The 27711-nt window shown below is 39.7% G+C and overlaps 2 protein-coding genes across 3 annotated transcripts in view; one reads left to right on the top strand and one right to left on the bottom strand.

Moving 5' to 3' along the window:
* Positions 1-6767: 6767 nt before the first annotated feature.
* Positions 6768-19242, bottom strand: LOC308343967 (thiosulfate sulfurtransferase/rhodanese-like domain-containing protein 3). Of its 2 annotated transcripts, XM_080805239.1 has the most exons (6): positions 19108-19224; positions 17295-17381; positions 8765-8799; positions 7612-7785; positions 7353-7512; positions 6768-7063 (listed from the first exon to the last, which is right to left on the bottom strand). In XM_080805239.1, exons 2-6 carry the CDS (start codon positions 17333-17335, stop codon positions 6991-6993), a joined length of 483 nt encoding a protein of 160 aa, XP_080661365.1. In that variant the 5' UTR covers positions 17336-17381; positions 19108-19224; the 3' UTR covers positions 6768-6990. The 2 variants fall into 2 exon arrangements, with proteins under 2 accessions (XP_080661365.1, XP_080661366.1); XM_080805240.1 differs by lacking the exons at positions 8765-8799; positions 17295-17381 and having other exon boundaries at positions 19108-19242.
* A 4352-nt stretch (positions 19243-23594) lies between these two features.
* USP45 (ubiquitin specific peptidase 45) overlaps positions 23595-27711 on the top strand; it is a 71365-nt gene continuing 67248 nt past the window's right edge. The window contains exon 1 of the mRNA XM_080806020.1: positions 23595-23643. The gene's annotated coding sequence lies outside the window, so the exon portion shown is untranslated. The remainder of the gene's footprint in view (positions 23644-27711) is intronic.

Genomic DNA, 27711 nt, shown 5'->3' on the forward strand with positions numbered 1-27711 from the left:
CAGAGAGAGAGGAGAAAGCAGGCTCTCCACGGAGCAGAGGGCCCGATGCGGAGCTCGATCCCAGGACCCTGGGATCATGACCTGAGCCGAAGGCAGAGGCTTTAACCCACTGAGCCACCCAGGCGCCCCGTATCTAGTGTTTTTAACTATTACTATAAATGATAGGATGATGGGACCAAATAAAACAGTATTAAAGTTAATTTCACCTCTTTTTAAAATGTAAGACAATTAACGATCACCTAAATGGCTTGCATTGTAATTGTTGGACTGTGCTGCTGCAAGGCAGGGAAGATGTTAGACCCCTGACCCATTCTCCCTACTGCTCATTCCTGCTCCCCAGAGCTGTTGTGTTGCTGTTGTGTTACTTCCACATTTCCCAATAATAAGCATATAATTACAGCATTTATTGAGCACTTAGGTGACAAGAATTTTCTCTGCTTTCTACATTATGAAATTGAATTCTCAGAACAAGAGGAGGAAACTCAGGAACAGAAAGTTAACTTACCCAATCACAGGTCAAGTATGTGACAAGAGCTTGGATTAGGTTCTAATTCTTAAAACCTGGGCAGCTGGGCTCCAGTGCCCACGTTATTTTTTTAATTTTTTTTTATTTTTTAAAGATTTTATTTATTTATTTGACAGAGAGAGATCACAAGTAGGCAGAGAGGCAGGCAGAGAGAGAGGGGAGAAGCAGGCTTCCCGCTGAACAGAGAGCCCGATGTGGGGCTCGATCCTAGGACCCTGAGATCATGACCTGAGCTGAAGGCAGAGACTTTAACCCACTGAGCCACCCAGGTGCCCCCAGTGCCCATGTTATTAATGACTTTACTGCCCCTTCTGTTTACCTTCCAGTTTTTTAATTCTTTTTTCAATAGTAAAATTATCTAGTAACTTCCTACTCTGGAAGATGAAGATTTCACTTTCTTATACACCCCCCTTTATTCTCCTGTTTTCCCACCAACCAGGTTCTATACTAAGACTTCTATTCCATAGGGCACCTGGGTGGCTCAGTCATTAAGTGTCTGTCTCGGACTCAGGTCATGATCCCAGCGTCCTGGAATCAAGCCCCACCGTCAGGCTCCCTGCTCATCGGGAAGCCTGTTCTTCCACTTCCCCTGCTTGTGTTCCCTCTCTTGCTGTGTCTCTATCAAAAAAAAAAAAATCTTAAAAAAAAAACAAAAACTATTCCATCGCATTCCCAATTTAATTATATAATTTTTGTTAAATTCATATAAAGTGTACATAGTAACAAGTTCTGTAGTGCACTGTGGTTATATTTCCTTTGAGAATATTTTTATTTTTCTGAAAGGAGTAATTGCCTTGGTTGTAATTTGCTCAATTTGTTTTGTATCTTTTGTTAATTTATCACTGGAATAATTTATTACTCATTTATTCCCTAAGTCACTCATAAGAAGACATTCTTCCCCCAAGTCCTTCATCTTTTTGTTTTGGTATCCAAGATGTGGGGAATCCACTTATTTTTCTTTGCCTGCCTTTGTTTTAATGGGCTACATCCTCTAGTTGCTTCAGAAAAGGTGCTTTTTAAGTAGCACCTTGTTCTTGTTTGAGAATACGCTGTGTTATCATTCTACAAATAGTCATGTAGGTTTTTCGTTGTTTTAAAATTTTCTTTGCTTCCTGCATTAGCACTTTTTCCTTGAAGTTCCTTTTTTCTGTTTGGTCATAATTTTTCAAATTAGAATCTTGCTTTAATTGTCTCAAGATCCATATTTGAGAGACCAAGGAAGATAATTGGGAGGTCTGTGTGCATGAGTAGGACTTTACAGAGGTGGGCCTCATTACACCACAAAACATTTTCATTATTATCCCACCCCTAACATCCTACTCTAAAGCTCTTCTTTGCCAGTGGGTCACTTTTTCTAGAATGAAAGCTTCTGGCTTTATCTGTGGTGGTACAAGCTGGACTGTTGAGAGTTCTTGGAGGCAAGTGAGGTCAGGGGCCTAGGTATTTCATTATTCAGTATTCAGAGTTTCATTTTACATTCCCACCTGTGATAAGGGATTTCACTGCCATTCTTGCCACCAGATGTGTAACTGGAAGTTTCACCTCCCTTCTTTACCTGTTAATTGAATGCAAACAACAACCCAAAATACCAGCTGCCTATAAATAGGTACCATACCATACAGATCCACAAAGCAGCAATAAAGCATTGTATTAAATATTTAGCATAAATTATCTGACATAATCTTCAAAACAGTACTATTATCCCATGTAAATACACCTTTTTGTTTTTTTAAAGATTTTTAAAAATTCATTTGACAGATCACAAATAGGCAGAGAGAGAGAGGGGAAAGCAGGCTCCCCTGCTGAGCAGAGAGCCAGATGCGGGGCTTGATCCCAGGACCCTGGGATCCTGACCTGAGCCAAAGGCAGAGGCTTAACCCACTGAGCCAACCAGGAGCCACCCAGGTGCCCCCCCACATGGATACACTTTAACCAGATCCTACCATTTTAATACTTTTTATTAAATTTCTCTCCGTTTTGGGGGGCGCCTGGTGGCTCAGTCGGTTAAAGTCAGCCTTCAGCTCAAGTCAGGATCTCAGAGTCCTGGGATTGAGCCCCACATCGGGCTCTCTGATCAGTGGAGACTCTGCTGCTTCTCCCTTTCCTCTCCCTCTGCCTTTCCCCCTGCACGTGTTCGCTCGCTTGCTCTCTCAAATAAAATCTTTTTTTTTTTTTTTTAAGTTTCTCTCTTCCCATCCTATCCTTGCTCCTAGAGACACCTGTAGCACTGAAAGGGTGACAAAATTAGACTTTTCTGTTAATAATTCGGTGCCCTTTTAGACACTGAAAAGTAACTTTTACTGAATGGTGGGAGAAGCATCAGTTTTCCATTTGTCAGTGACAATCAGTTTCTGACAGGTTGGTTATTGACCTACCTCTATCCAGTATTTCCATGGCAAATACTTATGAGAGAGCAAAAGGATGCATTATCACAGAATGCAAGAGACCTCACTAGGATCATAAGGCGAGTAAGAAAGAGGGACTGTAAATGAAGGAAACCTGAGACACTTTAATTCAACTCTGAGCCTGACCACTGTTCCTACTTTTTCTAGGACCACTTCCTTCTATCCCATTAGGAGAACTACGAACAGTATATACAGTATTTTAAAACATAATTTGGCTGTTCTACATTTCTAAAACTTTTGATCTACCCTTGCATTAGCAGAGTAAAAGGGGTATTCTCCCATGACTGAAATAAAACAGCCACTTCTTAAATGATGTATTAAAGCATATGCTATATATATTTTGAGGCATTCAATACCATAGAACTTAGTAATGATTTTACTCTTAAGACTTCTAGTGTAAATGTCGCTGCAACTTCAGATACATTTGTTAAATTTTGATTTCAAAATAACGAGGCTTGTCTTTATAAATTTGAATATAGAAAATAAATTATTCTAACGTATGAACTCTTTGCTTATTCACAAATATACAAGTGCATTTATGTTTGTGTTAATAGGATACATTATCTTAAGTTGTTTTTTTTTAAGTACCAGGAATCCAGGATATTATAATTGTAAAATCTGGTTTAATTTCCTCCAAGTTGGAGATACTAACTTCCTATCCTGTGCTCACAAAGGTAAAATAGAGTGTTTAACCAACAAACATGCTAAATTAAAAGTCTCTGTGCTCTCTTCCCAAAGGAAATTATTCTGAATTTGGTATATATTCATCTCCTAATTTATACTTACACTATATAGGTACATCCATATACGTATAGATAGCAGTACTTTGCATGGTTTCAAACTATATTGTACACATTTCTGTAGTATACTTCTCTCAACATTCCCTGTGCAAGTCATGTTCATGTGTACCTCAGTTTTTCCATTTTTATTAATCCTCATCAGCTGTGTCTGTTAAGCCCACCCACCGTCTACTGGGTTTTTAAATTTCAGTTATTGTGTTCTTAAATTCTAGAATTTCTATTTGATACTTTTTTTGTAGTTTTCATTACTTCAATAATTTTTGTCATCTAAGTTATTGAAAATGTAAGTCAGTTATTTTAAAGTCTGAAAATTCCAACATGCAGATCATCTGTAGATATGTTTCTATTGTGTCTTTTTTTTAAAATCTTTAAAAAATTTTTTTTCAATCATGAGGTCTTACATGCTGCTATTTCTAATAAATTTTATAGATTTCTGAACAATGAATATGACAACCTGTAAGGAATGTTTGTGGCTCTGGCTCAAGGGTCTATAAACTGTGCCCCGTGGGCCTAATCTTCCCTGCCATCTAGTTTTGCCTGGCCTTTGAGCTAAGAAGGTTTGCCATATTTTTAAATGTTTGAAAAATAATTAAAAGAAGAATATGCGGCAACACATGAAATATAAAATTCAAAGCTAAGTGGCCATAGTTTTGTGGGTATCCAGCCACACTCACTCATGTATGTACTGTCTGTGGTTGCTTTGTGCTACAGTAGCAGAGTTGAACAGTTGCAATAGAGACCTTATGGTCCACAAACCTAAAATATTTATTGTTGCCAACCTCTTGCTCTAGATAATGACATCTCTAAGAGAGGACTTACTGCTGGTAGACCCTTAGGTTAGCAGGAAGATCACCTTAATTCAGTCAGGGATTTAGTTGATTCAAAGCCATTCTTACATTTTATGAGGGTTGGTCAATTTCTGGTTCTCCTTTGCTCTGAGGGTATCGTTTCCCAGGGGTTCCAACTAAATGTCTGGTGTATCTACCCACGTTCTCATTCCTCGATGGGCCCAGTTCTTCAACCACAACTTCCCTTCTCTCTGAGATTGTGGCTCTTCAAATCCCACCTTAGTATATATGTCTGTCCTGGTACATTTGTTTCTATAGATAAATAAATAAGATCAATTTAAAGGCATGAAGGAATTACTAAAGCAGCAAGGATTTGAAGGGCTATGCTCCCGAGAGCAGGCAAGCAGTAGAGGATGACCCAACATGGAGGGGCGTGCATGCATGAGTTCATGTGTGTTTACTTGCCAGCTTCTCTAGTTCTTATAGGGAGTTTGCTAGAAACTAGACTGACATTCTCAGAAATAGAAGTTCAAGGTGGTCACATCACTTTTCTACTCCAGATTCCCCTTGTAATACCATTTAGGACAAACCAAGTCCTAATAGTTACTTCTTAGGCCTTATATGGTCTGAATGACTGCCAAAATGAGACAAAACACATTTGGGGGTGAAGAGGCACAGAGGAAAGAAACAAGAATTGTACCGTCAGTGCTCTAAGGCATATACTCATCCTAGTGAGAGTCCTTTACATTTAAACTAACCCCCATTTTCCTTATTTGTAATTGAGATATAATTACAGAACACGTTTTTTGATTATTTTTTTAAAGATTTTATTTATTTATTTGACAGAGATCACAAGTAGGCAGAGAGGCAGGCAGAGAGAGGGGGAAGCAGGCTTCCTGCTGAGCAGAGAGCCAGATGTGGGGCTCCATTCCAGGACCCTGAAGGCAGAGGCTTAACCCACTGAGCCACCCAGGTGCCCCCAGAAGATATGTTTTCAAGTGTTCAATGAGTTTATACTCTGGTTTCTCTTCAGATCACATAAATCTTTCACCTTTTAAAATGAGTTTTTATACATGTATTATTACCTATGTACCAACACCTCACTCAAGATCTAAAGCATTTCCATCACCCTAGAAATTTCCCTCCTTGCTGCTCTTTCCAGTTAATCTTCTCTCTACAGAAGCAATCATTTTGCTATTTCTATCTTTTTTCTTCATAATTTTTAAAAAAGATTTTATTTATCAGAGAGCACAAGCAGGGGAAGAGGCAGAGGCAGAGGGAGAAGCAGGCTCCCTGCTGAGCAACGAGCCCGAACTCGGGGCTTGATCCCAGGACCCTGGGATCATAACCTGAGCGGAAGGCAGATGTTCAGCTGACTGAGCCACCCAGGCATCCCTGTTATTTCTATCTTTATAGATCATATTAATTTTTTGTTACAAATCATATCACTACCATGCTGGTTACAACACTACTGTAAGCCTTTTAGATGGTATTGATGTATTTTCATTGTTTGTATTTCACCTATTTTTCTGGATCTCAGATTCTTGGTGTTTTAAGACAAAGTCTGCTTTTTAAAATCTAACTTTTTTATATACCTCTGCTAGACATCAAACCTCTTCAGAGAAGAATCACATCTTTTTTATTACCTTTTTAGCATTTGGAATATTTAGCATAGGATCTAAGCCAAGGAAATGTGTTCAAGAAATGATTACTAGCTGTTTTTATTTTATTTAATACATTATGGGTGAAAGGTATATCCATCAGAAATATCTGTACTGTATATCATGATAAGAAAAGAAATTTTATGAATTTTCTAAAATGGGAAAATTTACAAATATATTTTTATTATTAAAAAAATAACTTGTTTAGTTCATAGCCTCTTTATTGAACAGAAGCTATGCTAACACAAATGGTCATACATTATGATTAGGTACTGTAAGTAACCTGGGCTTGGGAATATATTGTACTATACTAAACTATTTAAAAAAATTCATTTCTAGAATCCTAACCCTTAATACTCCCACGGCAAGTCACATACATTATTTCAATCCTCAATAGCCTTTGAAAATAGGCAAGGGCAAGTAGTATTCTCAACTTAAACAGTTAAGGAAAAGACGCAACGAATAATTGAGTTACACAAAACCCTTTCCAGTGATGCCAGGGCTAGATTGTTATTCTTTTGTACATTTCAATATCGTAAGCTGCATATACAGAAGGAAAGAGCCAACTTGTTGTTTTTTTTTTTTTTAAGAATTTATTTATTTATTTGACAGAGAGAGATCACAAGTAGGCAGACAGGCAGGCAGAGAGAGAGAGAGAGAGAGAGAGGAGGAAGCAGGCTCCCTGCTGAGCAGAGAGCCCAATGAGGGACTTGATCCCAGGACCCTGAGATCATAACCTGAGCCGAAGGCAGAGGCTTAACCCATTGAGCCACCCAGGCGCCCGGAAAGAGCCAACTTGTATTCCAGAAATCAATTTCCGTGTTTCTTCTCTGAAAATTCATAGGTTGCCCATTCCTTCCATCCTCCAGCATAGTGTTGAGCACTGAAAACATACAGCAAAGTTAGTGCTGTAAAAATTTCCTCCTGCTTTATAACACAAGGTTGATAGGAACTTTAGAGATGTAGAGATGCCATGAGTACTCTAGCCTTCAAACCTACGTCAAAAACTGTTACTTTTGAGTAGAATGAAAATATAGAGGCTTAGTCTCTATCCTGCTATTACTAACACAGTATTAGAAGACATTTTTCAGTCGACCAGTAAAAATATAATACATATGAAACATTGCTATTATACACACTCTTGAATACAATTTTATACTTCATTTATGCACCTGTTAAAGCCCAGAGATATTGCCGTGTCCAAAGCCTTCTTGCTTCTCACTCCGGCTAAACAAGAAAACACCAGACTGTCTGATTTGGATGGTTTTACTTCATTGTACTTCTCTTTGAAGTCTTTTGGATTCATCTGTAGAGCTTTACCTACCTCACCCACTGAAAGAAAATGTTAAGAATTTCAATTAAATCTTAGGTACAGTAAATTATTGAGTATATACTTTTGTGCAGAATTAATTCAAGTCACATGTCACTTACGTGGTATGTTGACGGACCCAGGAATTTTTCCATACTCGACAATTTCCCATGGCTCTCTGACATCAATTAACATAATCTTTTTGGAATTCAAGAGGTTTTTAAGTTCCTTATAAGTGACATCTTTAAAAATAGCTGTACAAAAATGATGGCAGCTTCCCTTAATTGACTTCAAACCTGTAAAGAATAAAATAATTTCGGTACCTCCAAAGTAACATTGCTATTAATATCTGGAAGGCAGGTCAAAGGAATTTCCCCCCTGGTTCCAGCCAGTTAACTATAGTTGATCTTTTGACTTCACTGACCTGTATATGTATTTTGTACACAGCCTGACAGAGCCACAGGATGTCTACCCTCTTGCCCTCCATGCTTAATGGCTGGCCTTGTGCCAGCTCCATATTCTACTCTCTCCAAGCCCTTAATTAGGTGGAACTTATAAATACACATTCAGCATTTGGTAACTGAATCCTGCAAATAACTTGTGAGTTTAATCATAATCCAAATTACAATATTAAGAAAATTTTAATTTCCCCTTGCAAGCGAAGATAATAAGCCGTATGTTAGATGTGGGAACCTTACATTTGAAACTACACTTGTAAGTACTTAAAGGCTGTTTCCATCTGTTAAATAATTGGTGGGGCACCTTGGCTGGCTCTGTCAGAAGAGCATGTGACTCTTGATCTCCGGGTTGTGAGTTCAAGCCCTATGCTGGGTGTAGGGATTACTTAAATAAAAACTTAAATAATTGGTAACAAATATGGTACTGGGTAATAACCTATAAAATAAATCCATGGGTCCACACTGATATAAGGATATAATTGAATAAATGGGGAGAAGGGATTATTTCAATTGATAAATGTAGAATGAATGATGAAAGAGAAAATCACCATTAGGTTAACATCCAAGTAATAATTATTTCAGCAAGAGCCATTGACAGAAGCTAGAGTTAGTAGGTGAAATTTTGATTAGAAATAGGATAGTATCTCCCCCAGGAAATACGTATACTAATAACAAAAGGAAACACCGGAAAGATACTACTTTAGCCAATTATTCAAAGATCACTTCACTAGTAATGAGAAATGTCAACATGTATACTTTGATAGGATGCTCAAAGAAGAGCACATCACTTCCTTAGTATTTTTGCCAAAATACATACCTTGAATCAAGTCAGAAGAAAATCTCAAACTCAACCTACAAAATAACCAATACTCTTAAAAAAGTGTCAAAGTTATGAAAGACAAAGGCTGTGGAACTGTCACAGATTGAAGCAGACTTAAGGAGCCATGACAATGTAATAACAACAGAGAATCCCGGATTGGATCTGGGACAATAAAAGACCTCAGTGGGAAAACTGGTGAAATTCAAATAAGGCCTGCGGATTAGTTAACAATATTATGTTAGTATTACTTTCCTGATTTCAGTAACTGTACCATGTAAGATGCTTACGTTAAGGGAAGTTGGGTAAGAATAAAGGGAACTCCATTTTATTTTTCCAACTTTTCTATAGGTCCAAATTGATTTTTTAAGCATGAAAGAAAACCCCAAAGATTTTTAAAATAAAATAAAAAATTTAAAAATTTAATAATCATATTTCACAACAAAATGACTGCTATAAAGTAAATAATAATGCTCAAAGGCTGTTTAAAATATGAAGTATCTTATAAAGTGAAGTTGGTTTAAACAGTATAAGCTGGCATAGAAAGAGGTTTAAAGATCTAAGTTGAGAAGCAGACACACAACATACCATTGAGAACTCAGTATTTGGGAACAATTATATTTCAAAATAATGGGGATATTTTGTTCAACAATATGCAGGGCAACCAGCCAGCCAATAGGAAGAAAGTTTGAGCAGGCTATTGCCTCATTCCTTACATGTAAATAAATATAAATTTCAATCTAAAAACTAGTATCTTAGAAGTACCAATAGAAAACACAAGCAGATAATTTAAACCTTGGGATAAGAAGACCATTCTAAACATGGCAAAATCAGAAGCCATAAAGATTTGACCTCATAAATATGCTAAATTTATACATGGGAAAAGAACAATGAATAACTAGAAGACACCTGGCAGGCAGGAACAAAATATTCGTAACACAGAAAAGACAAAACATTAGTATTAATAGAGCTTATACAAATAGGAAAAGGACAAAATTCCCAATAGAAAAATGGCCAAAACAGGAACAGGGAATTGGCCTGAATAATACCAATGATCAATAAAATGTAAAAAGATGCCTTATCTCACTACTTATTAAGGAAATGCAAGATACAAATAAACTTTTTCAAATTTTGCCAGATTTGTAAAAATTAAAAGGGATTGATAACATCAAATATTGGTAAAGGTATGAAGAAATGGGTACTCTTTTACAATGTTGGGAGTGTGTAATGTTAAAATCTTTTGAAAGGAAAATTTAGCAGAAATAACACTTTATGTATATATTTTTTACTTCACAATTTTACTTTTAGGAATCTACCTTCCTACAGGAGTATTAGCATGAATGCATACAAATGTATATTTGTATAAATATATTCATGGGCAGCATTCTTTGTAGACTGAAAAATGGTAAGAAGCTGGAAGTCTATCCATAAGGGAACAGTTATAAGTGCTGCATTTATACAATGGCATATTATTTAATGTAAGTTATCCAAAATATAGTATTAAATTTATAAAACTAGTTAGAGAGCACTAGGTATAAACCAGGGGTTCCCAGACTTTCTTGGTTCATCCTTTAATGTCTTAGTAAATTTTCTGCAGTGGGCATAGGCCAAAAAAAAAAAAAAAAAAGCTTCATGGTTCTATTTATTAAATAGTTAAGAAAATCCAAAAGTGAGTTGTGAAAACCCGCATTTTCTTGTAAAACCAAACACTGCTCTATTTTCATTCATCTTTCTCACTGATAGCAAAAGATGGAAAAATGGACAAATATAGTAGTTAAAAAATTCAGGTTTCCTAGCAATTCCACTCCAAGGTATGTACCCAAAAGATTTGAAAACAGGGACTCAAACTCAGACACCAATGCTCATAGCAGCATTATTCACAATTATTCACAATAGCTAAAAGATGGAAGCAGCTCAAGTGTTCATTCAACAGATGAATGGATAAACAAAATGTGGCTTATACATACAATGAAATATTATTCCGTCATAAAAAGGAATGAAGCTCTAACACATACTGCAGCTTGAAACTACGACATGGAGAACACACTAAGTGAAGTAAGCCAGACACAAAATGACAAATATTTAATGATTCCACTCATGAAATATCTAGAACAGGTAAATTCACAGAAAGTAGGTTAGAGATTACCAGAAGTTGGAGGGAGGGGTGTTATTGCTCAGTGGGTTTGAGTTTCTATTGGGGGTGATGAAAATTTTTGGAAATACAGTGGTAATGATCCCCACAATGTTGTGAATATAATTAATGCCACTGAATTGTACACTCAAAAATGGCTAACAGACACATGAAAAAATGTTCATCATCATTAGCCATCAGAGAGATTCAAATCAAAACCAAATAGAGATACCACCTCACACAGTTAGAATGGCCAAATTTAATAAGACAGTAAACAACATGTGTTGGAGAGGATGTGGAGAAAGGGGACCCTCTTACACTGTTGGTGGGAAGCAAGTTGGTGCAGCCACTTTGGAAAACAGTGTGGAGATTCCTTAAGAAATTAAAAATAGAGAGGTGCCTGGATGGCTCAGCTGTTAAGCGTCTGCCTTCGGCTCGGGTCATGATCCCAGGGTCCATGGTACCAGCCCTGCATCAGGCTCTCTCCTTGGCGGGAAGCCTGCTTCTCCCTCTCCCACTCCCCCTGCTTGTCTTCCCTCTCTCGCTGTCTCTCTCTCTCTGCAATAAATAAATTAAAAAATCTTAAGAAAAAAAAAAGAAATTAAAAATAGAGCTACCCAATAACCCTGCAATTACACTACTGGGTATTTATCCCAAAGATACAGACGTAGTGAAAAGAAGGGCCATCTGTACCCCAATGTTCATAGCAGCAATGGCCACAGTGCCGAACTGTGGAAAGAGCCAAGATGCCCTTCAACAGACGAATGGATAAAGAAGATATGGTCCATATATACAATGGAATATTTTGCCTCCATCAGAAAGGATGAATACCTAACTTTTGTATCAACATGGATGGGACTGGAGGAGATTATGCTGAATGAAATAAGTCAAGCAGAGAGAGTCAATTATCATATGGTTTCACTTACTTGTGGGGCATAAGGAATAACATGGAGGACACTGGGAGAAGGAGAGAAGTAAGTTGGGGGAAACTGGAGAGGGAGACGAACCATGAGAGACTGTGGACTCTGAGAAACAAACTGAGGGTTTTAGAGGGGAGGGGAGGTGGGAGGATAGGTGAATCTGGTGGTGGGTATTAAGGAAGGCACATATTGCATGGAGCACTGGGTGTGGTGCATAAATAATGAATCTTGGATCACTGAAAAAATTAAATTTAAAAAATTTATAAAAAATGGCTAAAATGGCAAACTTTATGTTACATATATTTTATCACAGCAAATACAGTAAAAAAATAAAAATACAGATTTCCCCATCCTCTTCAGATTTTGAAGAGTTGGCTTGTGTTATCTATAAGATTCAATCTTAAAATGCCTGGGATAAAACTATTTCTCACTCAACTTTTTTGTGAATTCCCAGAATGCAACAAGTCAGCCGGCTGACTTGGTACTGTTCCTCATTGTTAGGAACTGGAAAACTACGGTAATTTAAAGAATTGTTCAACTCAAGACTGTGGTACTTCACCACAGGGAAACAAACATCATCTCGACATGTAACTTGTGTAACTGAATCAAAGGTAGTTATGTTTTTCTTATATATTAGAGCCAAACTGACATTCAGCTTTCTCTATGCTCCTGTTGGGGTGTGTGTATATGTAGGGGGGCAATGGAGAGCACATGTACAATCAATGAGGACTAGATTTCCTAGCTTTCCAAGGCACAAATATCCTCTTAACGAGTCTCCGCTCCCCCAAGCCTCTCATGGTGTGAGCCTCGAGTCCATACTAACTTTTGAGTTAAAGCTATTAGTTTATTTTTGGGGTGCCTGGGTGGCTCAGTGGGTTAAGCCTCTGCCTTCAGCTCAGGTCATGATCTCAGGGGCCTGGGATCGGGCCCCGCATCGGGCTCTCTGCTCAGCAGGGAGCCTCCTTCTTCCCCCCTCTCTCTCTGCCTACTTGTGATCTCTGTCAAAAAAATAAAAAAAAATTTTAAAAAAAGCTATAGTGTATTTTTGGTACAAGGCCTCTACTTGTAAATCAACCACTTCATCTATTGTGTGATCAAAGAAACAGCGATCAGTTCCTACACTGAAGGAAAATGGGCTGTTTGGGATTTATTGCGATGACGTGTGATTCTCTTGAGGGATTCTCAAGAGTAACACAGGCTATATGTGAATTTCACATTTTTGAGGCTCGTTTTTGAATAAACTCCAGTTTGGCTTTTCCACACTGGTAAATCCAGCCTCGCCTGGGTGTTCCCTGCAGTCTACATTGTAAGACACAGTCCAAACTCCTTAGCATGTTCTTTCATGCCCTTCAATCTACTTTACCAGCATAATTTACCAGACCTTCTCTTCCTCCCCATTCCTCCTCTGCCTCGAGAACCCTATCCTTCAGCTACATCAAAAGTATACATGTGCCCCAACTACCTTTTTATAATGGAAAGAGCAGGGATTTTAGAGTCCGATAAACCAGGTTCAAATCCTCCCTTGTCCACTTAGCTCTGTAGTCCTGGGAAGATTACTTAAATTCTCTGGGACTTTGTTTCTTATTTATAAAACAGGAATAATATTACTTAACCTTTCTGAGTTGCTATGAGGTTTAAGCAATCTATGTGGTGCAATTTTTAAATACATGTTTTCACCTTCCTTCATGATATATGCTCACGGTTCTTTCTTTTCTTCCTTCCTCATCTCTACCTGGCACACTCTTACTCTCCTTGAAGACTCTGTTAAATGCCACTCGTCACCAACCCAACAGTTCCACTTCTAAGTATCTATTCTAGTAAGCTACTTGAGATACACAAAGAGGTGGGTACAATAACTACTGAAGAAATTTTTAGAACAGCAAAAAAATGGAAACCAAAATGTCCATCAAGAGGGGACTGGTTAAATAAACTGTGGTAATCCATACTATGGACTATATGCAGTAGTTAAAAGAGTTATATGTTAAAAAAGTTATAAAAGTTTATAAAAGCTTATAAAAGTTATAAAAGTTAAAAAAGTTATAAAAGTTATAAAAGTTTCTGAATACCTAAGTGAGAAAAAATTTCAGAAGAGTATGCACGACTGATCACATTATATGACAAGAAGTAACTAGTGTCAATGAGAATGTGGGAAAAGGGAACCCTCATGCACCACTGGGAATGTAAATTGATGCAACCACTGTGGAAAACAATATGGAAGTTCCTCAAAAAAGTAAGAACAGAACTACCATATGATCCAGCAACTCCATTGCTGGTATTTATCTGAGCAAAATGAAGATGCTACCTTGAAAAGATATATGCACCCCCGTGTTTCCTGCAGCATTATGTTAACAGCCAAGATATGGAAACAGCCTAAGTGTCCATTCATGGATAAATGGATAAATTGTGGTGCACACACACACACACACACACACACGAATATTCAGCCATAAAAAAGAATGAACTCTTGGCATTTGAGACATGGACCTTGAGGGCATTACCCTAAGTCAGACCGAGAAAAATAAATACCGTGTGATCTCATATGTGGAACCAAAAGCAAACAAACAAAAAAATAAACCCTCAAAATCCAAGTTCATAGATACAGAGAACAGATTGGTGGTTTCCAGAGGCAGGGAGGGATGGGGCAGGAGAAATGGGTGAAAGTAAAAAAGGTAAAAATTTTAAAATATGTACTTTTTTAAATTAAAAAAATAAGAATTCTCATCTTCATAGGGAGACGGAATGTAGGCCTCTTGGGGGAGAGTAAATGATTTTTAGGAAAGATGAATGGGCTCTTAGAAGAACAGATGGGAGGTATGACAGTTTGTGACAAAGGTTGGGTGTGGTGTTGAGTTCTAGTCTCCTTTCTTGTGATGAGTCAATCATCCTTGGTTGGTGCAACTCCTGGGGAGGGGATTTATGAAACTGAGTTCTTTTTGGAGGATATCTGTCTTTAGGCAGGTAAGCGGAGTTCAGAGAAATCCTCTCTCCATATTTGCTGTTTTCCAAATGCCTATAGCTTAAAACAACAACAACAACAACAACAAAAAACAAAAAAACAACAACCTACCAACCCAAATTTCAGTGTGAGATAAAATGATGACCTAAAAATATTTATTTATTTATTTAAAAGATTTTATTTATTTATTTGACAGAGATCACAAGTAAGCAGAGAGGCAGGCAGAGAGAGAGGGGAAAGCAGGCTCCCTGCTGAGCAGAGAGCCCGATGTGAGGCTTGATCCCAGGACCCTGAGATCATGACCTGAGCTGAAGGCAGAGGCTTAACCCACTGAGCCACCCAGGCGCCCTGACCTAAAAATATTTAAAATCACATCATATTAGACTATGCAAATTGAAGATCTAGTATAATTCAGAATGCTCTGATTCATACTGTATATACATGTTTAGAAGCTTACTTTTCTACTACCATTGTCAGGTCTTTTTAGTAAGGAGAAACCTGTAGGAATAAGCATTTTCTTTTTTTTTTTTTTTTTCAAACAGAAAACTTTCTTTTTTTTTCCAAACAGGAATTTAGGATTACTTCTAGGGGTGCCTGGGTCGCTCAGTCATTAAGCATCTGCTTTCAGGTCAGGTCATGATCCCAGAGTCCTGGCATGGAGCCCCTCATGGAGCCCCTAGCTCTGTGGGAAGCCTGTTCTCCCTCTCCCATTCCCCCTGCTTGTATTCCCTCTCTTTCTGTCTGTCTCTCTCTGTCAAATAAATAAAATCTTTAAAAAAAAAAGAAATTTAGCATTACTACTATATATCTCTAAGTTCTAGATTCAATTATTCTTTGAAAAAATTTTTTTAAAAATTTGTTTATTTATTGATGTAATATCTACACCCAGTGTGGGGCTTGAACCCATAACCCCAAGATAAGGAGTTGCATGCAAGTTCTTCCAAGTGAGCCAGCCTATTCTTTGAATTATTTAATTTCAATTAGCCTAATGCAATTTAATTATTGTATGTTTAAGGAAACTATATATAGAAATCATACACATGATTTGGGTTCTGAATTTATTTTTTCATAAATTTAGCTTCTTTTCTATATTATAATATAGCATAGTTTTGTACTATATGTTCTGCTTTAAAATGCTGAGCTAAATTTCACTTAGAGGGGTGCCTTGGTGGCTCAGTCAGTTAAGCATCTGCCTTCAGCTCAAGTCATGATACCAGGGTCCTGGGATTGAGCCCTGCACTGGGCTCCCTGCTCAGTGGGGAGCCTGCTTCTCCCTCTCCCTCTGTTCCACTCCCTCTTTGTGTGCTTGCTCTCTCTCTCTCAAATAAATACAAATCTTTAAAAAAAAATTTCCACTTAGAAATAGAAATACCATCACTTCCTACCAATTTAGTTTGGTATTCTTTTTGTAATTTCAAACAAAGTTTTGATGTGAAAAATGTAACTATTTGAAACATAAAAGTTTTTGCTTAATAATAATAACAACCATAATAATGGCAACTCACTCTTGCCACAACTATAAAATAAATTCTCTGGTTCATCTGTAATCCTCTTTTGGATGTTGACACCTTAGAAATCCCACATTAGTATCTCTTGAATACCGAAAATTATTTCTAGGGATACCTGGGTGGCTCAGTTGGTTAAACTGCTGCCTTCGGCCCAGGTCATGATCTCAGGATCCTGGGATCAAGCCCTGCATCATGCTCCTTGCTCAGCGGGGAGTATGCTTTACCCTATCCTCCCAACTTGTGCTCTTTCTCACAAATAAATAAATAAAATCTTTTAAAAAAAGAAAATTATTTCTAGAGACCATGTAATGGTCAATATAAACAACCCACAACCAAGAAATATATTAGAAATAATGATTGTTACTCCAGAGAGAAAATATTAGGAAGAACATTTGGTGTGCTTCCTTATCAAATGTGTATTTGGGTTTGGTGTGAACATTTTATGACTTCTAAGGTAATCACTTCAATAAATATTTTGACTTTTTGAGAACCACTCAGCAAAATTGGAAAAGCAAGTGAACAACCATCCTATGGGATAAAAAGATTATTTTAAGGAATCTAGGGAGTAAAAGATTAAAGGGAATCTAAAGATTCTAGGGAATAAAAGATTAAAAATGGAAATTTTAGATATGGCAATGCATTTATCAGATGAAGCAGTGAATTTAATATGAAAGGGGAATCCCTATACTATCTTTGAGCTTCTCAAAGTTACTTGTCTTCTCAACCTCCATTACTACTCAATCACAGTATTTTCCCTTAAATAGCCGCTCGAGTCCCCAGGTCCTCTGACTGTCACCTTCCCCAACCTCCCTCCTTTTTAAAGCATCTTCTGCTGCTGGCAACTGATTCATATTGACAAAGCACTTCCGTGTTTTCTGTTGTTTTTTGTAGGACTAGGATTAAGTAAAGGCCTTTACACAACCTGGCTATTACCCAAAAATCTACTTAGAATCTTAGAGAGGTCAGAACTCAGGGGAGAGACAGGACAGGATGCAGTAGATGAAAGTTTACTCACTTCAGGTCACCACAAAGGTGTGAGTGCAGCTCAGTGTACATGACTTAGTAGGTCAGGTTTGGGATTCTGCTTCAGCCCTGCATAAGTCTAAACAGAAGCAAAGAGGAAGATGAGGATAAAACTAGTAGAATAAAACCTGAGGGGAAACCTTCAGAGAATAAAGGTAGACAGCAAGTTTTTGTCCTAGTGGAAATGTAGGAGACAAAGGACATTTTCAATGTTATGGGGAGGGGTCACTGTTTCAGTAACAAGCATTCATTAAGAAGACAAGACTTGACAGTATTCTCTTTGGAAAGTCTAGGCTGAAAGATTAGAAACCCATCTTGGCAATTGGAAGCAATGTAAATATTCATACAGGGAATAGTTAAATTGATTATGAAGCTTAGCATGCAGCATTTATAAGCATTTACCTACATTTATTGACTTAGAGAGATGTCCGTATTGCTAAATGAAAAAGCTCTCCCTTTGAGATCGATAAACACATAAGATACAATACTTACGTTTTATAAATGTCCAGAAGAACATCTGGAAGTAAACAGGAAACTATTTCTGGGGAGTGGGATTGCAGGGACAGGAATTCTGGGGCATAAATTTAAAAACACCAACACCTACATATTATATATGTAGCATTTTTAAGTGTACATTTATGTAGACTCATAGAAAAGTGTTCAGAAGGATGTATACCAAACCACATTTGGAGAGGAGGGTGGAATATGGGAGCATGTATAGAGGGAAATGTCAGCTGTTCTTTATTGTCTGTTTGAATATAATGGGAATATAATAATGTATCACTAGCAGAATTTTTTTTTAAAGATTTTAAGTAATCTCTACACCCAACCTGGGGCTCCAACATAACAGCTCTGAGATCGAGGGTTGCATGCTCCACCAACTGAGCCAGCCAGGCACCCCACTAGTAAAATTTTTTTAATGAAAAGGCACCTTTTCTCTTACACTTTTTCTAACTCGGGTAGAATACTTGCTTTTTCCATTGCAGTCTCCCGGGGCTCTGTGTGTGGTGATTGTTTACCTGTGTCTGTCTCTCCCCAAAATGGTGACGTGAACAGAGGCTGTATCCCCTGCAGGAGGTCTGCATTTCTAGGTGCTCAATAAACAACAAATTTGCATCGGAAAAGCACATTTTAAACTATAGAGTGCAAGTGGAGTAAGTGGTTGGGAGAGTTGGGGACACAGTGTCATGCCACAGTCTCTGCAGCTGCATCCACAAATAAAAATTGTGATAACGGAGAGACATCATGTAAAGCAGAAAGAAAGGACTGGAAGCACGCTCTGAGTAATGCACGCGACGCCTCCACAACAACCTTCGTTTCTCTGTCCGGTTTTGCCGTCCGTAAAATTAGCAGTGTTACTTTAATAGCTCTAAGTGTTATCATTCTAGGTGACTTGCCACGGAGCTCTGAGCGCGGCTCCCCAGTGGGTCACAGGTGTAACTCGCAAAGCTGGGCTCATCCTCAGTCTTCGGCAGAAACTGGCCGTGTTGCTCGCTCGTCTGACTCGCCAACTGACCTTCACTGCCCAGTCCGGCACCAGTATCTTCCTAAAAGCCTCCCCACGCGAGCTCCCTGGAGCAACGCTGACCTCTCTCCCTGCGTCCCCCGAGCACCCCCAGACCCAAGTAGCGCAGAATCTGAAGGAACGAGAACTGAATGTAGGTGCTTTATCTTCCCAGAAGCCAAGAGTAATGGGACTGATTTTTAACTGGAAGCCGCAAGCAGCGAGCACCCCCACCAATGCCATTCCTTCCCCGAGCCCGAGGTTAGACGCTCTCTCTTTACCCAGGGACCACCGAGCTCACCCCAGAGGGCAGCCTCCGCGGACGCCAGGATCGGCCGGCGTGCACTCCGGAACAGCGGCAGCGGAAGCACCATGGCCCGCTCGCGCCCACCGGGCCCCAGACTTCCTCTTCTGGCTCCTCCTTCTTCTTCTTCTCCGCGGCACCGCCCTCCCCCCGCCCCCCCTCCCCCCCCGCTCAGCGCCAGGCTCTTGAGCGCCCCCGGCCGGGTGCTGGCCGAAGCGGGGAGTGCTACAAGGAGTGACCGCGGAGGCAGCCGTACCCTACTCTAGAACTTTAAATTGGAAAGTAACTCGAGAGTTGGGGCGCGCCTGGGTGGCTCAGTCGGTTCGGTGTCTGCTTTTGGCTCCGGTCATGGTGATGATCCCAGCGTCCTGGGATGGAGCCGTGATTGGGGCTCCGGGGTCCGCGGGGAGCCTACTTCTGCCTCTCCCTCTGCTTGTGAGCCCTCCCCCTGTCAAGTAAATAAATAAAATCTTTAAAAAAGAAACAGAGTTGAGCTTGCTTTTTTGTTTTCGATTATTATTTTTTAAGGAGAGACAAGGCTTAAAAGTGGAAAGTAGAAAATATACCAAAGACGAAATTAAAAGTTTTTTTAAAAAAGATTTTATTTATTTATTTTTGAGAGAGAGAGAGAGAGAGAGAGAAAATGAGCCGGGGGAGGGGGGCAGGCTAGGGGCAGAGGGAGAAGCGTGTTCCCCATGGAGCTGGTAGCCCCCAGCCCTGCTCATTCCGGGACCCTTAGCAGAAGGCAGATGCTTAACCGACTGAGCCACACAGGCGTCGAAATTTAAATATTTAAAGTAAATAAAATTTTCCAACTTACTTTATAACGGGATTCTTGTAGATTAATTTAAAGCAAACTACACGGACACTTTTCTAAGAATTGCTCTTAACTCCAATAGCTGGTTCAACTAATGTCAGTATTAAGATAATCTCATGCGATCATCTTTCCCCCACAACTCTGATATTTGACTATAATTGACCACAGCTTGCCGGAGTTAGGTCCAACTATTTTATAAAATGCGTTAGTTTGCAATAGCTACTGTAATAAATTACCACAAATTTACTGGCTTCAAACAATATAAATGTATTATGTACAGTTCTGTAGGTGTCAGCAAGCCTGTGTTCCTTCTGAAGGCTCTAGGCAGAATGTCTTTTCTTGCCTTTTTCACCTACTAGAAGCTGCTGGCATTCCTTGGCCAGTGGTCCCCCTCCCCATTTTCAAAGCGAGCAACTAGCATCTTCAAATCTCTAACTCTGACCTCTGCTTCTGTTGTTGCATCCCTTACTCTTCCTCTGACCCTCATACCTCCCTTTTATAAAGACCTTTGTGATAACTTGGGCTACTTGGGTGATCCAGGATAATTTCCCTATCTCAAGATCCTTAATTTAATCATATCTGCAATGTCCTTTTGCCATGTAATGTAACATGATCACACGTTCCAGGAATTAGAACACCTTGGGGATGGGGAGTGTTGTTCAGCTTACCACATAAAGTTTATTATTGGGACGCCTGGGTGGCTCAGTGGGTTGAGCTGCTGCCTTCGGCTGGGGTCGTGGTCCTGGGATTGAGCCCTCATTACATCGGGCTCTCTGCTCAGCAGGGAGCCTGCTTCCTCCTCTCTCTCTCTGCCTGCCTCTCTGCCTATTTGTGATCTCTGTCTGTCAAATGAATAAATAAAATATTTTTTAAAAAGTTTATTATTATTGTGGTTCATTTCCTTATTTTAAATTTATTTTCAATTTTGTCCCCCAATATAATGAAAGCTGTATTTAACTGCAAATTAATTTACAATGGAAAAATTTAAAAATTAATTTCTAAATGATATTATTAAAGTATGTGTCCAAGGAATAATTTCATCAAGCAGTCTAGAATTATTCTGTTTTCAATAATTTAATAGTTAATAGCACTACTTCAAATTTCTATGCCAGTGCCGTCACTTACCATTATGTTTCTCCAGATTATTTGGACTTTTGCTATAGTTTCTATATGATCCATGTTGTGGATTAAGTTTGAATTAAAATGTCATTATATGTTGCAAACTCATGTACTTCCCATGGCATCCCAAAGATGTCTTGAATACATCAAAACCATAGGTAGTCTGAACACAGATATGGAAACAATGAAACAAAGTGCTTGACCTCAATAACTCACATTCAATTTGATTTATATTTTTGCAACAGCACATATCATGAAACAATTTTTTTTTTCAATGTTCATGACTAAGTATTTGAGAGATATTTTTCTGCAGGATTTTTTCTGTCAAAAGGTGAATAGTTCCTCCCTTACCTAGCACAGTGCCAGACTTGGTTTATTTAAGAGTTCTCATAGCAAAAATTCTTGTGAAGAGAGAGCCTTGATTATTGTTCCTTGGACAAGTGTCCAAGTTCTTCTTTCAGAGAAGAGTCAGGAAGGCTTAAAGTGAGATGAAAGGGAGAAAAATAGTTTAACTTTTCTGGGAAAGGTCTACCAGTGCTGAGTTAATATGCACCATTAATTCTCCAACAACTCCTTTTATTTCTTGGCATAATGCAAGTGAAAGGCAACTTGAAAGGAGGAGATTTTCCCCATTTCTTTCTAAGTCCACATCAAGCCTCCAGATATTTGACAAATCAAATGAAGATTAGGAAATATTTTTCCTGCAGCTTTTTTTTTTAAAACTGTTTCTATCAAAACTTAAAATAACTATCTGTTGACTCAGCATTTCCATTGCTGTCTACTAATGATTATTTGCACAAGTAGGCAAAGATAAAGGTACATCAACAGAAAACTGATTGGAAAAAAAAATGATACATCCATTTTAAGTTTAAGCAACTAGACAAAAGAATGAGGCTAATAAAGGTTTATGTCCAAGATACACTGTCAAGTGAAAAAAATCAAGTTGTAAAATAGAATGTAGACAGATAGAAATCAAGATAGCTTTGGAATTTTATCATTTCCAAGAAAAATTGTATGGTGTTTGCATAATTGCTGTTTCTTTCCTTTCCTTTTTTTTTTTTTAAGACTTTATTTATTTATTTGACAGAGAGAGAGATCACAAGTAGGCAGAGAGTCAGGCAGAGAGAGGAGGAAGCAGGCTCCCCGCTGAGCAGAGAGCCCGATGCAGGGCTCTATCCCAGGACCCTGAGATCATGACCTGAGCCGAAGGCAGAGGCTCAACCCACTGAGCCACCCAGGCGTCCCATCTTTCCTTTTTTAAAAAAGATTTTTATTTATTTGAGAAAGAGCGAGCACAAACAGGAGAGGGTGAAAGGGAGAGGGGCAGACAGAGAGGGAGAAGCAGATTCCCCACTGAGCTGGGAGCCTGAGCCACCCAGGAGCCACCAGACACCCCTAATTCTCAAATTTCTTTGTTCTAATTCAGTCCCCCCTTTTTTAAACTGTAAATTGGGAGTCCAGTATATGATACATTTTTTTAAAAACTCCATTTACACCAAAGCAGTTTAGTATGGAAATTTAGATTTATGCAGGTTTGCATATCTTCTTTTCCTCCATGTTCTGTTTCAAATCTGATGTTAAAATAAATAAAAACTTTGTGATGTAGACAGTTTTGATTTAACAATTACACCACAGTACGACCTGTTCTTATTTGGGGGAATTTTTTTTTCCCTAAAGAAAAAAATTCCCCTACTCCAAAACATGAGTTAGTGATCCCTATACCCAGCACCGTAACTGGCAAATTTGTACTTAGTTACATTTGTTGAATGGGTGGTTTCCATAAATACAATGTGAACACCTAGTGACCTCCTTTGCCAAGTTCTGTACATAGAAGTAATGCTAAGTATTTCGTAAGAAATTAATTAGAGATTTTACGGGAAAAACCAGAGTTTTTTTAAACATTTAACCTTTGGTATCTTGGGCTCTTAACGCAAGGTTCCATCATTAGGCCACCTGTCTCCTGGTTGAAGAGTTGTGAAAGATTACAAAGCTCTTAGGACTTACCCCTAATAGAGTGGATGTTTGCAACATCATTAAAATATTTTCAAAACGATTATTCTTACTAAACATATGCAGTGTGCAGACCACTTTAACGGATAATCGAGCTTCGAAGAGCTATAGGTGAAGGTCAAGAAATTTCCTGTCTCGGTAAGTAAGCGAGGACAGGTAAACCGATTATAACGAAAAAAATGCGAGACAACATACGACAAATGTCAGATGTGATTTTATTGCAGTGTGACAGTGGGAAGTCGGAAGCTATCCCTTCAGGCCCTCAGCAACAAGTGGGACTTAAGCCTGACTCCGGGAAGCCCTAGAACTGCTCACACCCGAACACTATCCGGACGCAGCCGGGAGTTCACTGCTGTTATTCTCAGATTAGCCGGCCTACTGGGCTCCGCAGATCCACAGAACGCAGGCGCGGCGCGACCGGCCCCGCGGGGTCCACGCCCCACTCCCCGGCGCCGCGGCGAGGGACGGCGTCAAACCCCGCCCCGGCTGCGGGGCTGGCACACGAGGCCCCGCCCCTGCCGACGGGGAGGTCAGCCGCGCATGCGCAGTCTCTTCTGGTTATAGACCCAGCGGCTCGGCCCGGCGTGGTGAGTCCGGACTGAGGGGCTGGGGTCGCCGTAGTGTCTCGGTCATCGCTTCCCTTACCGCAGCCCCTTGTGGCAGGACAGGCCTGGGAGAGAGGCCTCTTACGCGCCCCCGTCTTGCCGATCCCGGGGGTTCCCGGCGGTCACCGAGGGCCGCGTGAGTGCGGCCCGGCTGGGCGCCGGCGGCGGAGCGGGGGGGTTTGGGCGGGAGGGGTTCGCAGGGAGGGGCCCGAGTCTCCGCTGTATCTGGAAGCAGGCGCTCCCCCACACGCTTCTCGCCTTCCTCCCGCGCGCTCCCCTCACTACCCATTTTCTCTTGAGAAACTTGGGGTGCTGTTGGGAGTGACCGGAGGGTAGTGTTAGGAGCCCTGGAGAAGGGCTGCTGGGGTCCAGGTCTCCATCCACCTCTTACTGGCTCCGGGACCTCTGAAGTCACTTAACCTCTGTGGGTCTCAGGTTCAAGTGTGAATTGGGGGCAGTCATAGGAACCTGTCTCACAGGTGGTTGTGAGAATTACGTGAGGGAGTATGTATCCTTGAGTGCTGAGAGCCGAGCGTGATGCACGGCCAAAGTGTGCGAGTGCTGTTGTTCATCTTTTTGAGCCTGGTACTAAACGGAGAGTGTGTCCTCCTCCTCCCCAAGGCGAAAATAATTGCCCAAGAGTCCAAGGGTAAGGAAAAATTTTTTTCTTGAGACTATGGGCTTTTGTTTGTATAGGATGTTTAAAAAAAAAAATCAAACATTTCTAAACAACTTAGTTGTGCATCCTACAGCAGAGAAAAGACAGATGTGAGAGGAATACTGAAATTGAAAAATGAAAAGTTTTGTTTGGGAAAGCGCGTGAAAAAAAGGGCCAGAATTTATTTGTCCTGAAAAGAGTTAACATATCAGGCCAGAGACTGCTCTCCTTAGAAGGGCCTGCTTGCTTGTTTGGCGTCTGGAAACAAAATAGATTATGCAGTACCCTGTGGTTTATGCAGTTAGCAGCCTCCAGGAAAACCCCAGTCCTGTGAGTCTGTGATGGGCTTCCCTGGGCAGAAACATTGCCCAGACATTGCTGGACTTTCCTTATTGGGAGGAAGAGTGTGCTCTGTTTGACCCTTTCTGGGAGGAAGAGAACACAAGGAAGCCTGCACATAGATTCCTGCAAACTTCATTTATGCCTTTCCATTATGCTCAGGTTGTATGTCCATACTCCATTGCCCTAATAAAAGTTAGCCTTGAGTACAACTACGTGCTGAGTCCTGTGAGTCCTTCCAGTGAATCTCCAAATATGACGGTGGCCTTGAAACTCCCCACACACAATATTGGTGATAGAAAGTACTTGAAGCTCTAGTAATTAGATTTTAATTTTGTCTCTTTTTGCCTAAAAAAGGAAAGAAAAAGCTGTACAGATCAGTGAGTCCTAAATAGTGGGTTACTATCCAAAATTATTTCTCTGTTTAGACATATTGCAGGTCTTAGAAAAATCACTGGAAATTGACTGTATTGCCAAGTTAAGTTTGAGTCACGGTCTTTTACAGACCTTTTATAGATTGTGGTCAAATGCCTTTTCTTTTTGTTCTGCAAGCAGCATCTATGGGTTGATGTCTGTCTTTATCAAGATAAAGATATCTGGGAAGCTGGGGAAAGGTATGGCCGGTTTCTCATGGCCCATTTTTCCTGGATTTTTTTTTTTTTTCAGTTATGCTTGAATTTTCAGGACATCAAGTTGAAAGTTGGAGGTAAATCTGTAAATTTGGGGTTGGAAAGAGCAGATTGCCTTCTGATTATATATTTTTTCCCTCGATAAAGTAGAAGACTAGATACTATTTTGAGAAGGGAGATGGAGGAGTTAGAGGTTTAGAAGAGTGAGAAAGGTTTCAAATGGCTGTGTGAGGAGTAGTTAAATAGGTTTTCCAGAGAGTGTAGTAGATAATGGCATGTCTCGATCCATTTGAGATTGAGATTTTGATTATGAATTTAGCAGACCCAGTCACCTTTCTTACAAGATTTTCTCCAGCTTGTTTGGATGCAGACGTAGAGAAAGTGGTTAATTGGATTCATTTAGGTTTGGGGTTCTGTTAGGGGGGTTTTGTGGTAGTCCTTAAGGCTGGGCACACATATTTTGTTCTTTCTATATACATGGTAAGGTTACACTCTTTGTACACACCCCACATCCCACTCCCTTACCCGCATGTCTACTCGAAGTTGAATGTGTCGTAACGTATGACTTGCTTGGGTTGATAAGATACAAGCAGACGTGACATACATCATTTCCAAGTGAAGCTTTAAGAACCAGCACTCCATTTGCTACTTCCCCATCTCTACCTTGCTATGGTGATCATCTCACTTGGTGAGATGTAGCCTATTGCCAGCCTGGGCACTAAAGGTGAATAGGAGTGGCTGAAGAGGCAAAGCTGGAAGAACTTGAATGTGTAATTAGGGAATGGAATACTTGAATTAATGATTTTGCAAGGTAGAGTTATAGGGGCTTATAGCTAATAATATATATATATAATACATATTATATATATATAGTTTTATAGAGGAAGTTTGGAGGGAGAAGGCAATCAGAAATAAAGTGCTCAAGGAACTCAGAGCCCTCGTATGTCTCTCACCCTGAAGGCCATAATTTGTTGCAGTTCCGTTCAAGAGTGATGACCTCTGGAGTTAAAGAAATGGCTCTTAAAATGGTAAACTAAAAAGCTCCCTTATGCGGAATATGGTATAACTGAATCAAGACTCAGAATTTATTTTTTTATTCATTTTTGAAGATTTATTTATTTTAGAGAGATAATGTGTGTGTGCATGAGCACAGGGAGGGGCCGAGGAAGAGGGAGAAAACCTCAGACTTCCCACTGATTGAGGAGCCCAGCAGGGGGCTCCATCCCATGACCCTGAGATCAAGACCTCAGCCAAAATCAAGAATTGGCCGCTTAACCGAGTGAGCCACACAGGTGCCCCAAGATTCAGAATTTATTATTGAGTTGAAAGATTCTTCCACCTTGATCAATAACAGCAAATAAACAAATAGCCACGAAAATTACAGTGTAGCTTAACCATAGAACAGATGATACTAGGTAGGATTTAGGCTGAGCTTTAACAGAGACTCCAAATACAGTGATTTTTAAAAAATGCTTGATTTTTAATCTAAAATCTTAACAATTAACTTCGGATTTTTTAAAAATATAAAGGCCAGAGGTAAGTAACACCTTGAAGAGACAAGTGTGGGACATTATACAGTGTTGCTATTGAAAGTGTGGTCTGTGGAGGCACCTGAGTGGCTGAGTTGGTTGAGCGTCTGACTCTTGGTTTCGGCTTGGGTCATAATCTCAGGATCCTGAGATCAAACCCCCTGTTGGGTTCCTCATTCTGCGGGGATTTTGCTTGAGATTCTTTCCCTCTCCTTCTGCTCCTCCCCATGGTCGTGTGCATGCTCTCTCTCTAAAATAAATCTTAAGAAAACAAAACAAAATAAACACACCTGGTCTTTGGACCCCCAGCAATGGCTTACCATTGGGAGTTTGTTAGACAGGCAGAACCTCAGGTCCTGTGCAAGACTTGTTGAATCAAAATCCACATTTTTTTTTTAAGGATTTTATTTATTTATTTGACATAGAGAGAGGTTACAAGTAGGCAGAGAGGCAGGCAGAGGGAGAGAGAGAAGCAGGCTCTCCGCAGAGCAGAGAACCCGATGCGGGGCTCGATCCCAGGACCCTGAGATCATGACCTGAGCCGAAGGCAGAGGCTTAACCCACTGAGCCATCCAGGTGCCCCCCAAATCCACATTTTAACAAGATCTTTAAGGCGACTCATATGCACTGTCCTGATCTCTTAAAAAAGCCAGTGTCTTAGGAAAGTATAAGATGGGAAGAATAGTTGTGGATTAAAAGATGCGAACAGTTGGCATGACATAACCAATACAAAGTGCAAACCTTGACTGAATCTCGATTTTTAAAAAACAAGTATGGAAGACAATTATGGGTCAGCTGAAGAGGTTAGAATATGATGGAACCTCAGAATGGGGAATTATTGTTAATTTTCTTAGATGTAATAATATGTGGCCATATAGGAAAATGTTGTTATTCT

The sequence above is a fragment of the Martes martes genome, assembly GCF_963455335.1.
Source record: "Martes martes genome assembly, chromosome: 6".
Taxonomy (NCBI): domain Eukaryota; kingdom Metazoa; phylum Chordata; class Mammalia; order Carnivora; family Mustelidae; genus Martes; species Martes martes.